We start from the raw sequence: 13,798 nt of genomic DNA, 5'->3' as shown, positions 1-13,798 counted from the left end.
GCTACAGGATATCTAACCAAATGGGCAGCTGAAAATGATCATTAAAAATCAGTGGCATATCAAGCCTCAGGGAACTATGTCTGAAAACAGAAGTAACTTGGGGCATGTTTATCCTATTGGGTATTGCTACCTCTAGTTAAGATTTGGGGGACATCATGAGAAAATATTTTGCTGTCCAGGTGAACTGTGCAGCCAGAGCTGCAGATTTTAGATTATATTGCTCTCAATGCAGAAGCATTGCATCTGTGATAGAGCAAAATAGACTGCCACATGTGCAAAATCTCTTCTGAAGGGGAAAAACAAAAAAATTAACACATACACTGAATGCATTTCTGACAACGTGCAGACTCATGCAACTGCCAGTAGACACCCATTAGTTAAAATATTACATTCTTGAAAATCTGGCATATATACACTAAACAGAAAATTCTGCGCTTTTCAAAGCGTAGTTAAAAACAAGTATTAAATTCTTAAATTTATTTATGTATTAAATTTAAATAAATATATTTAAATAAAATTAACTTTAAATAATAATAGATATTTGCTTTACAAATTATTCCATAATTATGTAGAAAAAGTAAGAAAATTGAAGTCCTTCCACAAAAAAATAAGACTTTTTTTTCCTTAAAATGGTTCTAATGAAAATAAAAATAAACACAAAGACATCCTGAAAATACTTGAAAAAATGCAAACTGGTATACATGATTACCTGAAGCATTACTATGTCCTTGTCAAACATCTCCCTCCTGCACTTCACATTATGATAGTAATAAATCTGAAAAAATACCCAAAACACCACACCACAATCATTAACAAAGATAATATTTAACCTAAAACTATTTTAGTTTTGTAAAAAATAAACTTTGCTACACTGTGTTCATAAACAAAAAATGAATCTGTAATTTGAAAAAATTACAGATCTGGAAAATTTGAAGCAAATTTTTAAAAAAATTATACAATTCTATGTGTATGCAAAAAGCTTTTTAATAAAGCACAGGACAATCAGAGTTGCTGGCTGGGTTGTAGTTTTGCAATGTCTGGATTGCATAAACTTACAAGCAAAAATATTTTTGACCTCTTTAGTTTATGTTTTAATATATTTGTTTAGCAATTAACTGTTTGAAATTCACAGGAGAGAAAGCCCTTGCAGTTGGAGAAATGTTTTTTCCTTCACTCCATGAATTGCTCTTTAATCATTTGAGATACCATCTTTCAGGAATTGGAAGTGTCAGCAAAATGTTAATATTGTGACAGAGCTATACTTAACCCAAACCATCCCAGGAAGGAACTCAACAAGACTGAGACAGGCAGCAGCAACACTGCATGACACTGAAAGGTCAGAAAATTTTATTCTACCACAATCGAGACAAAATAAATAGGGCTGACAAGTTTCTGCCTGGAAAAAAAACTTTAGTGTGCTAAAGTCTCCTCTAGACACATACCATTTCCACCAGAACTACATGAAGGACAGCTAGGCATGCCTTCCCTTTCTTCTCTCTCCTAATAATCCACACATTGGTAATAATCCACACAGCACAGGATGCCTATTCCTATTATCTGTGAAGATCCAAAAGGAGCTGTCTGAACATGAGCTCTCCTCATAGCCAAAGTAAAGAGAAAGGACTTGCAGACTGTGGGAGTTAACTAAACCAAGTTCTTAACTTCAGGATCCCAACAATCAGGGGAAACTAACACAGAGACTTATTTCACTACCAAAAGCTATGCTGAAATTCCAGATTTGATATGTGTCTACTGCACTGTGGGCACCACTATAATTGTACATAACTAGAGTACAATTTTTTCTTTTTGCTGTAATGACAACAAGGACACCGACTTATGAAGATCCTTCAAGATGCATCAGAATGTAATATATTTGAACAACTTAGTTCAGTCTCCTAGTAAATATACATTGCAATTATCTAATGGAGATGAGGGCTGACAGGACTGAAGGAATTTTCTTGCAAATAAATCAAGTTAACACCTCACAGAATTAAACCCTATTCCTGTTGTAATTTAAGTCTTGCTGAGAAAATCACTTGAGACAATCACCCTGGTGGGTGGTATTGACACCACAGTACCCATTTTATAGCTGTTATGCTTGAAACACCTAATTTATACAAACACTGAGAACATAAGTTTAGAAATGGAAGTCTCCAGAAGTAGTAGAGCTAAAAGCCAAGAAACACTTAGTCCTACATTGCTTCTAATGCTTTGTGGGGTCTTGAGATTTCAATTACTTTATAAATATAAATAGTCATGATATCATAATGCTGCACATTTTTATATCTGAGACACTTTTATGTGGAGGTGATAAATGCATTACCATGGATGCACAGATCTAATTCTGCACTTCCAACTGCTGCTGGACAGTACACATTAAAAAAAGCCATTTTAACTTCATAAACTGAGCACTAAGTTCAGTGGCTACTGCAGCAGTCCTGAAACGAAAAAGCAACTACTGACTAAGTAAAAAAAAAAGTCAAAGATCAGTTTAAAAGCAAAAATACTCAGATGATGTCAGTGCTGATAAAAATGCCTACCTCACATTGCCTTCCATAAGACTGACATAAGTACATTTTCAAATCAATACAGGAAAAGAAGATTTTGAGGTAGTAAAGATCAAGAGCTCCCTCCATACTCAGCACTGGTGAGGTCTCACCTCGAGTGCTGTGTCCAGATGGGGGCCCTTCACTTCAAGAAATACATTGAGGTTCTTCCAGGAAACCAGCAACAGAACAAGAGAACACAGCCTCAGGTTGTGCCAGGGGAGGTTCAGGTTGGATATTGGGAAGAATTTCTTCATGGAAAGGGGTGTTAAAAATTGAAATGGACTGCCCAGGGAGGTAGTGGAGTCACTAGCCCTGGAGGTCTACAAGATGTGAGTGGACATGGCCTTTAGTGCTGTGGTCTAGTTCACAAGGTGGTGTTTGGCCAAGGGTTGGACCCAATGATATAAATGAGAGGTCTTGTTCAACCTTATTGATTCTGTGAAATTAGCCTGAAAGAGCTATCAGGAAAGAGTGATTCTACAGCTACTGTGCACTTACCTGATTAACCAGAGAGAAGCCATTCCTTCTCCACATCCCTGCATGCACTTGGGCACACAGGACTAGGCATCGTAGAGGATGTTCTATTAACATAGGTGGGCTAAGTTCACTCTGCATTAAGAAAATGCAATATTTTGATGTATATAGAGAAAATAAAGGAAAATGGGACTGAAATGAAGGAAGATTATATTTGTGATCACTAAAATATTTGGGCACTACAAAAGACAAGCAAATCCAACAAAAGAAAAGTTAGATGAGCCTATTCACAATCTTTCAAATTGTTGTTAATCACCCTTACATTCTGTCTTTGCTCCACAAAATTACTGCATGAGGGCTTTAGTTTATTCCTAAAGACAGCAGCCTTCATATTTTAAAACATCAACACCAGCAATTTAATAACACTGTAATTTCATTTCTTTCATTCAAAGGTTAAGTACTACTTCTTTCCAAAGACACTGAGATTTCTTCTCCCAGTTAGATTTTATCCTCTTTTATTTTACATTTTTTGACTACCCTTTAAAGAAACAGCAATCAATAAAGCAGTCAGAAAGCAAGAAACAGCTGGGGAAGAAAATTAGAACCCAGCCCAAGGAGAAGGAATCAGATCCTGACTGGGGTTCCTAAAAGCAGTTTCTTCTACGAAAAGGAGGTCATGCAACCTGAGTCTTAGTTACTTTAGCAAGCAATAATGATCACCTACGCTCATGAATATCTGAATATTAATCTTTTAAGAGGCAATTTTATGTATTAAATGTATTCTCTCTTAGTAGAATTCATGGTACAAAGGTCCTTTATTTTGTTTAATACCATCCTACACTTACAAGACCAATTTCACGTTCAGCATTAATTATATTTAATGAATATACTACATTTAATGACATACCAAGGGCAGCAGCTCTGGAAACTTGTATGCCACTTCAGTTTTACTCAGCAAAACATGCAAGCCTAGGTAAAGACACAGAAAAAACATACAGAAAATTACATACAATAGTTTATGTAATTCAATGAGGACAAAAAAAGTAATCTAATTTACTCTCGGACCATTGTCTGGACACAGATACAGGTCTGCAAATTTATCACCTCGGAGCTACACAGCTATTACCTGAAGAAACATGCTACAAAGAATACATTTTAAGAGAATTGAAGTTTTCCCATTGTAACTGTATAAACCTTGCAGTACAAGTGAGATTTCTGCCTTTTTTTTTGACTGTCATGTGCCTGCAGAGAGAGCCAAGAGTCCTTGGTCTGTCTGGACAACCATTACAGCCAATACCTCACCCCTTTTATCAGTCCTTGGGGGGTTTATAAAATACCTCAGGAACCAGAATAAGGCCCCTACAAAACACAATATGGTTTTCTGGTTTGCTCTCTTTTGAAGCTACAAGGACTTTGCTCAAAGATTCAAATATTCAAATATTTGACACAGAGCTGTATGGCACTTTACCTAAGAATTATATTTTTTCACTTCATTATTTGTGAATTTATTTCTACCACGTTCCTTCTGATTCTGTAAACTAAAATTCACAAAGCTTTTTTCAACACAACTGCTGAACAAGACAGGCACAATATGAAGAGAAAGGCATAGCTTGGTTTTCTGGTGACACATCTGTTTGATAAATCTGTTCTCTAACAGAATGTTGATTAGTCTATTCAATCTGGCAGCTGAACATATTCCAAAACAGTCAACCACAGTCCATATTTTGTCGTAGTTCTTTTGCATCACTCAAGTGGCAAAAGCAGCAGTAGCTGCCTATAATACAAATCCAGAGGCATGAGACAATCTCCCCCAGCCTGAATGATAACAAGTTCTCTGGTGCTTGAGAACATCTGGCCTAGAAGCTACCAAACAGCTAGAAAATGGCCAAAATTCATCTTATTCAGGCATTAAACAATGCTTGTGTGTGTCTTCAGGTACACAAAAACACAAATCACATCTACAGAACATTTTTTCATTTTCTGAAATATTTTCCAACTGTTCATACCTGCAAGTAAACGAGACACTGGGAGATGAATGCTGACTTTTTCCTGAGAAACGCAGTATCTGATGGTCTCAACTGAATGTCCACACATACTGAGGACAATAGGCTGCTCTCCATCAGTAAATCCACTATGACACTGCATCAACACAGTCAGGCATTTCTTGTAAGCTTCAATCAGTACTTTTTCCTAAAAGAAAGATTGCAGTTTACAAAGATTATGAAAAAACTACAGCTCTGAAAAATAATACAATGTAAAAAAGACCACAAAGGGCTTGCAATTTTTACCTTTAACAACAATCCTGCAAAATTAAGATAAGAAATCCAACAAAAGAGCCAAATTAAGGAGGGCACAAACTGCAAAATTCGTACTGGTATGTCTGATTAGAAAAGGATGTTGTTTGGGTTTGGGGTTTTTTTGTAACTGGCATGATGGTAACTTGCTGAGCAATGATCATGCTAGGCTAGTAAAACCTGCACATTAACTACCAGTAACAAATTAAAGCCAGCCTGAATGTTCAGGTATTCCAGGATCACTTATTCCACAGTCATATTTTACCACGCTCAAGTTCTGAAATCCTGAAACTTGAAACACTTATGGAGTAGAAACATGATTTATTATCAATATTTGGTAGATCCAGGGCTTACTCCTCCATTCCCTCCTCTTTGAAAATTATAACCTGATAGTGTTGTGATAATCACAATCTTCAGATGTGTGACAAAACGCTGCAGTATTTGTAAAAGGCTTATCTACAATCTTATGTATTGGTCAGTACAAACCACACTTGTGCTTAAATACAGAAAAGATTTGCATTTGCTCATAGAAGATGTCCTTGGCTTATGGTAAAGTTGCATTTAGGTCAATTTTTACATGTACTAATATTTGGGTTTTATCTCTCTTCACACAGAAAAACAATTGAGAAGGAACATACATCTAATGCACACCAGTCCTGCATCATTGAAATAACAAGTGTTAATTTCATCTGCAGTGTAAATGCAGCTTCCCACTCTGGTTCCATTTCAATGTGCTGTCCTACTTGACGGGTTATTGGATCCATACCCTACAACAAAAAGAATTATACATTTCAACAATGTATCACTGAAATACACTGACAGCATTAGCAGAGATGTGAGACAGTGGTTAGCTGTCCTTATAAACATATTGTTGCTGCAACAGGTGAAAAGAACTCTGGGGGAATGAAAGGGAATGAAACCACAAGTGAAGAGGTCTATTTGTGTGTCAGGAAAAATTTATTCCTCAACATAAGGAGAAACTGCTGACACTTAAGATTAACCAGATTTTGCTCACTGTATTGTCTTGTCTGCCTCTACAAGTCAAAAATATGCCCCAAATTAAACTACTCATTTTGAACTGCTCTTCCTTTTTATTGTCCTCTACAACAAAAGTTTAAAAAGTGAGACAAGATGTTATGTTTTAGGAAAACACAATGGCTCCAAAAGTGATACTGCACTGAAGTTATAAAATGAAGAGTAGATCAAATTTCTTCTCTTTTGACATTATTATTGCTAACTTCCTGGCTAAATTTTGCGAAATTTTTAATTCACAGATTTACATACCTGCATACATTTGAGTAATTCTAAGAAGGCATCAAAACCCTCCAGGAACTTGCGTCTCAAGTCATCTGACCACTCTGTTGGCTTACTTATCAACACGTACCTGGGGAGATTAGAAAGATACAAGTGTTCATTTTTGATTTGTTTTTTTTTTTTTAACTCCTCAACTTCTCAAATCAGCACATAGTATACTTACTTGAGATCCAAAATAAGGCTCTGGACACGTCTGAATTTGAAAGCCTGCAGAGCAGTGTAACGTTCAAACTGAAACCTGCCTTGAATGTCACGGTGCCTTAAGTGGTCCATGAAAGTTTTGATGATAGTGGTCATGAGATTCTCTTCTGTTATTAGCATTCGAGCCTAGGCCAAAGTACATTGAAATTTGCTGTAATTAACAGACACAGCTAACAAGATTTTCACACTGCACCATGAAGTTTATAAAATACATTATTTTTTTAATCCAAAAGAATTACATCAATAATTAGAAGAGAACATTGAAAAGCACTCTTTTCACAGAATCACAGAAGACAAAAAAAAGGAATCTAGTAAAAAATTATCATAAGCCAGATTTCTTTTTTCAGATCCTTTCTGTACATTAGACTGTCTGTGGTAAGGCTCCTGTTAACCTATATAATTATGGCACAAGACATGTTACTATGTGTTTTATAATTAACTTGTACCTCCCTTTAAGTATGTGTTGCCTCCTCTCAGATAGTTTGAGCCCCTGAGGGGAGTCACAGCTCGTCTGTTTTCTGTTTATAAACTGTCAAGAGCTGTGGTGAGCAGGGCCTCTTCTGAACCAGTAAGGAGCTTCACATGCAACTTCTACGTGGAAATTTCATGAAATAACCTCTTATTTCCCTCAAGGTCGACTGCATATATCCATGTGTTGTATGAAACAAATCAGCAAAGTTTGACAAAGATTGTCTTCATCACCCAGCCTAACCTAACCCAACTTCACAACAGAGGAGAAGGCACTAAGTTACTGCCAGCTCCTACTCATGAACACTTCCACAATTCCCCCACTTTGCTGCTTCTCCAGGTTAAATGGGATGAGCATTGCAGTCCTTGGCTCTGGCTACTAGATTGGCCGCTCTGATCTACCTCAGTGACATTGTGGCTCTTGACTAAAGCTTCCAGGTTCTACAGCCGCTAATGATAATCCAAAATAGTTTCTAAAATACTACTGCAGTGGGGGAAAAGAATCTAATGATTAACATTTTCCCCCCAAAAAATCATCACCAACAGAGCTGCCCTTCCACCCTTAAACCGAAGAACCATAATTCCTTGAGAGCTCAAACTCTTAAATCATTAAGACCAGTTTGAAAATGTTACTAGAAGATGGTGTGGTGGTTTAAATTGTTTAACTTTCTCATTTAGTTATGAATGAGTGGCTATAAATATATTAAAAATAATACTTAGTTCACACAATAGAAGCTTATCATAATCACTTTCATGTTGTCAATTTATTCCATCATTCTGCACTACAGTCAAAATGCATTTGCTTTGCTTTTTCGCATGCTTTTATAATAGAACACATATAAAAGGGGCACTGCAATTACTCTGCCCTGGGAAATGTTTGAAATTACTTTTTCAAAAGGTATGTATTGATACACATATTGTACCACCCCATCGGCCAAAGGGAAAAATACCATAACCATCTGAATAACATTAGTTGATTAAGTCTCACTGTAAGTCTGAATATTGCCAACATTCTTACTGAAAGCATCAAAATTGGAAGAGGCAATACAATATTGTCCTGAACGATGGGAACAAAATCGTGAGCTCCTGTTGAATTCCCATGAATAACATCCATCTCTAGGAAACTGAACAAGTTTGCTAAGTATTGTGATTATTGAATTTAAGAGCTCAATGAAGCTTATTAAATTTGTGAGGATTCAGAAGCATTCATTTTTTAAACAATTCTGGGTAAGAAAATCAGACTTTTATTCCAGTACAGCTCCAAATTTTAATTTTTCTAGTTCATAATGCAAGCAAAGACAAACTTAAATGGAGACTGGAACACAAAAAAAAAGTTTCCCAAACAAGCTGGTGAAAGACCAGCAGATTTAGTGAGCTGGGAGATGTCACAGTGCTTGTAGCACCGAAATAAAAGTTAAGTGGAAATCTAAAAGAAGACACTGTCTTGAGCCTCAAAGTACCAAAGGAAGTAGGGAGTACCATGAGAAAATTCTTGCTTGCACTTGTGTTGATTGGAAAATGAACATAAAGTGGATCACTCACAAACTGCACCAGAATGGTGCTCTGAAACCATGATATTCAAACCATAATATAGATTTCTACAAACAGGAAATGTGGCTCAGTATGATGAGGAGTTTAAATGTTATGTGTATGTATCTCTATGAAGTATGGAAGTACCTTTCTAAAAAAAAGTAAAAAGTGTAAAAAGAAAAAACAGAAACACCCAGCCCACTGTGGGAAGTCAGACTGAAACTTCCCACTGTTGAATGTTTTAACTTTTAAACCCATAGCAATGTATGCAAACAGTCTGACCGTTCTGCATTTCCACAGTAATGTTAAAGAAATCTGCAGCCTTCATTTATGAACCTTGAGAGGCTTTTTAACAAACAAAGATTTCCTTTTTTGGTCTTTTAGTACTTACAAGAGAAGGCACTGTGAATATCTGTATCGAGAGGTCAGCAATTGAGAACTCTCTGTCGTGGTCATCTTTCATAAAATCACTCTGCAATCGCTCATAGTTCTATTAAGAAGGAGGCAAAAAAAGGCAAGGAGTGCCAACTATCAGTTTTTAAAAGAAAGACAGGCACTACTCACCAGAGTAGGTACAGTGAAGAGTTGGACAGACAGAGCAGCCACCGATACTGCCCGTTCGTGATCATCCTCCATATAATCTCTCTGCAACTGCCGGTAATTCTAAACAACAAGGGGAAATTCACCTCTAATCCACACTGACCTGATTTTTTAACTTAAATGTCTGCTCTGGGAAACTTTAATGCCATGAAAAAGGGAAGACTAGCTCTAATGGATTATTATATGGGTATTTTGTACAAAGAATATGACAACTTAATCTGCTCACATGTGAGATATACTCTCATTTTCACGATAAAGGCTAGTATTTTATTTTCTACTCAAGAGTCTGCAGCAGAGTGAGCAGAATTTTGCAGTGCTGATTTAAAGCATTTCAAATACCAGTTACTACAGAAATACTAATCAGTGTAACCAAATTTCAGCACTATTTCTGAGCAGTGCTATAACAGCTTACACCTCAACAATGAGCAGCGATTAGCTCTTAAAAAGTGACAGCCTGCATAGCTGATGGTGAAGACAAAAACATCTGAACTGCTTTAGTTCTGGGGCATCTGAAAGGCCATTTCCTTCCCAGGAGATGAGATGTCATTATAACTAATATACTGAAGAGTAAAATAAGATTTCCAGCATTTCATTTCAAGTTTTCACTTCCATAAAAAGGAAAAAAAAAAATCAAGTAACAGTTCATTTAAATCACTATATGCTAACTAGACTCTCTTCACTAGACAGTTTTAGCATTTTATGGCTCTTTGTAAGGAAGATACTTACTCTTGCAAAGCGGATAGCAAAAAGTTTCTTGTATTTCAAATCCATAAGAAGACTGCTCATGAATAACTGGTGATACACATTTCTGGCCCCTGTCAAGAAAAATGAATGAGATGCTGCATGTCACTGTTTTCTATCAACATATTATGGAAACATTTAGAAAAGTAAACTTCCACAGAATGAGGTAAATCTGCATTTCAGAGTAGAAGCTGCTTTGATTAAGTCTGTTGGGTGGTAGCAATGGATGAAGAAAAATAATAAACCAAAATTCTTCAAGAGGCATTATTTATTACTCCTGTATAAGATAACACTGTTGAATGGGAATGTATATCATTAAATATAAGGGAAATCAGCAAAACAAGAACAAACTGTTCCTCCTCAGGATAAACAGAGGATTTAGATAGAAAAAGAAGAGAACACTATTATGAGAAGTCTTGGGAACTGCAAATAATTTTCCTAATTATTTGCATTATAAACATCTCCATAAAAAAAGTGTTAAGCTATCTCTGAGTTTCTAGTCTGTCTGGACAGCCTCCTGGACAGTATTATCAATACAAATTATATTAATCTCTATGTAGCTAGGAAACAAATACACACATGCATAATTTCTTCTGTAGGTGGTCACTTTTAAGTCAAAAGCTATGACACTATTTTCTTAATGGAGAGGAACTATGGAATACAAGAAAAAGTAGATAAATATTCATGTTGAAATAGAAATGCAAAAGTTACTCCTTGCTTACATGAAAGACACTATCCTAACAAAACCTGTATTAAAAATGTTGTAATGTTCCACAAAAGCAGTACTTTTCAGATTACAAAATTTGCAGTGCCAGGACTTCATTCTCAAAATAAACAAAACCTAAAATAATCATTTTCTCCATGCTACATCCACTTTCCACCTCATTTCTTACTTATTTTATTGGTACTCCAAAGAAGGTCCCCAGGCAGACATACTGCATCATTCCCTACCTGTCCGTTGTACCTCTCTTTCTTATATCTGGCCTTACACACCCTTTCAGGATATCAAATCAGACATGGAATCAATGAGGGAATAGAAATTAACTCCCTCCCCTTCCTCAAAGTTACAACTTTTCTAGCTAATTCCATTATATCAAGCAGCCTTTCAAAGTTTTAAGAGCTCTAAAACAACAGAAGAGTAGTTTTCACTGAATGTTCTCAGAATGCCTAAGAATACCTCATGAACACAAGCACAAGTCAAAGCAGAAAGACTCTGCCTTATCCCCTAAAAATAGGCATTTTGGTAGATATTAAATGGATGCTAAGATCCTATACAAACACCCAATTTCTCTACCGTTTAATCAATTTCCCTTAACTATCACTGTCATTTGCAGTGCAGCGAAGTCGGTCTTAATTTCAGACCACTTTGAAAAATTAGACCTAAAACCAACCCAATCTCCCAACGGTCTCTATATTTTCTTGTCTTAAATATATTTGGGAGTGTATCATAAAGGGAGAGATTGTAACAAATTAGGAAAACTATCCACAATACACCACAGTAAAAATGATCAAACATTAGCAGATACAGTAAAACTTAGGCATAGCATTCTTTAGCAGTTTCCAGAACTTGAGAAAACTCACCTTTCCACAGTTTAGAATCATACAGCATCAACTTGTCTACAAGAGAAGAATTTTCACCATCTGGCCCTTCTTGCAAACCAACCTGACACAATATTCGGCGAAGGCCATCTTAATGAAGAGAAATGGCACAAGTTAGCTACAGCTCAGACTCAAATGTGTTATTTTGACATCCTGAAATTTTCATACAACACAAAAGCCCTCACACTGTCCTCTTTTCCATGACAACTGAGTAACAGCACTCATATTTTGCTGATACAAACACAAATATTTCATACCTTGCAAGTTTCATGTCCTGCCTTATGGAACATAGAAACATAGTGAAAATTGCCAAATGCAATGATTTGATATAAAGTTATCAAATATTTATTTGATGGCTTACTAAAATAACAGTTATAAAGCAGACTAATTTTCTAGGTTTTAGTTTTCCTGATAAGGCTCCTATGAAAAGGAAAATATAATTCATATATGAAATTACTCATATATTCATGTAGGGGCTTTTTGTTTTCACTTAGGAGTTGCTATCATTTCAAGGCTTCTCTGCATATTTTTTCTAATGGAAAGAAGCAATAATTGCAATTATATGAACACATAAGTTGTTATATGCTTGAATCTGACACAGAGCACAGCCCAGACATGGTCCTATTAAGAATGTTCAACCTGGCTTTGCACTGTAGGTACTGCATATTTCCTGAGAACTATGGGACTTACAGAGCCCTTACTTTCACACCCTGCCTGGCATCTCAGCTCCTCAGGCAGAGTGGGCAGCGGCTTAGTGCCTTGTGCCATGTGCTACATGGTACAGTAATATACACTCTGAGAACTCATACAGCATTTTGGGGTTATTCCTTTTTGTCTTGCAGAGATCAATTCCAACTACTGTTATGAAGGACAACAAATTAATGGAAACTACTGCATTGGTCAGCAATTGTCAAACAGACACTTACTCCTGAAGTGACATTTGCTGAAGTGACATAGGAAGGACGTAGTGGTCAAACTTCTGAACTTTTGAAGTTCCAAAACAAGGTTTTTTCTTTTTTAGTGACAAGAATTCGTCATCTCTTTGAGAGCAATCATCCAACCTAACTCTGCCACCGCAGAAGACTCCTCCACCTATCACTCAGCCTTTGTTCAGAGACATTTCAGTACAATCACCCAAGCAGTGCATCTCTATCACCCCATGTTACAGATGACTGGTAACAGACAAACACATTTAAAACACTGAGCAGAATTTCATTTTTTGGGTGTGTGTTAAAAAGCTAAAGGAAACCAAGTCTTTCAGAAGTGCATTTCACAGAACCAGACTCAGAGTACAAGACTGCATCCCAAGACATGGAAGGCAGTTCAAGCAAATGAGCACACTGGTCAAAGACAAAATGTACGCGTGCTGTTTACAGTCAAACATGCCTTTTGCCCTTCCGAATCATAAAGAACTCGGCATTAAGCAAGCTGAAGTCTCCAGAAACACTACACACACAACCCAAACAAAATTCAGTGCTTTCTTCTGTAACTTGAGACGCTATTGACATATTTAAGCTACTTTTTTGCAACTGTCATTTAGTGCTGAAAATTAATGACTGTGGCACGAGGCACAAATGACATGGCACAAGACTGGGCTTATAATGAGAAAGACAGCGCCTGCTTACATGTTTCACTGAAAGGGAAATTTATCACAGAAATAAACTATCTTCATAACTCCTTTCTATTAATACCTACTGTTTATCAGCAACACTGGAAAATAGTTGAACTGCTACCCTAAGTTTTGCTCAAAAGTTTGATTTACTTATCTTTAAAACTTAAACATAAACCACTTATATTTCAAAAACAAGAACATGTTATAAAGACTCTGTGCATGAAATCTTGGCTAGTTGTCCAACTATCAGTCTAATAAAACAGTCTCTGAAGAAATGTTGCATCTATGCAAAACATACATGCAATATGACAGCCAAGCATCCTTTGCTAATACTTCTTGCTAACACTTCCAGATTAAAAAAAATACAAATTGCAAGGGGGTCTGTATCTACATTTCTCCATATCAGCAGTTTGTCA

General features: G+C 36.4%; 1 protein-coding gene across 6 annotated transcripts in view; it reads right to left on the bottom strand.

The window, feature by feature from the left end:
* The window catches only part of UBR2 (ubiquitin protein ligase E3 component n-recognin 2), a 55,251-nt gene that overhangs the window by 24,748 nt on the left and 16,705 nt on the right, over positions 1-13,798 (bottom strand). For 2 of the 6 annotated variants that reach the window (XM_014252879.2, XM_014252881.2), the window contains exons 9-17: positions 11,753-11,860; positions 10,157-10,245; positions 9,222-9,320; positions 6,795-6,958; positions 6,602-6,701; positions 5,956-6,084; positions 5,030-5,213; positions 3,931-3,992; positions 3,048-3,158 (exon numbers count right to left, since the gene is read on the bottom strand). In XM_014252879.2, coding sequence (XP_014108354.1) covers positions 3,048-3,158; positions 3,931-3,992; positions 5,030-5,213; positions 5,956-6,084; positions 6,602-6,701; positions 6,795-6,958; positions 9,222-9,320; positions 10,157-10,245; positions 11,753-11,860 — 1,046 coding nt within the window. Of the gene's footprint in view, positions 1-709; positions 776-3,047; positions 3,159-3,930; positions 3,993-5,029; positions 5,214-5,955; positions 6,085-6,601; positions 6,702-6,794; positions 6,959-9,221; positions 9,321-9,394; positions 9,494-10,156; positions 10,246-11,752; positions 11,861-13,798 lie in introns of all 6 variants that reach the window. The other 4 variants (XM_088052562.1, XM_014252878.2, XM_005523370.3 and 1 more) reach the window with 4 other exon arrangements.

Source organism: Pseudopodoces humilis, chromosome 3 (genome assembly GCF_049639895.1).
Source record: "Pseudopodoces humilis isolate 2021_Gansu_Grassland_sample_001 chromosome 3, ASM4963989v1, whole genome shotgun sequence".
In the NCBI taxonomy this organism is placed as follows: domain Eukaryota; kingdom Metazoa; phylum Chordata; class Aves; order Passeriformes; family Paridae; genus Pseudopodoces; species Pseudopodoces humilis.
The sequence above is the reverse complement of the archived record's forward strand: the minus strand, read 5'-3'. Positions and strand labels throughout refer to the sequence as shown.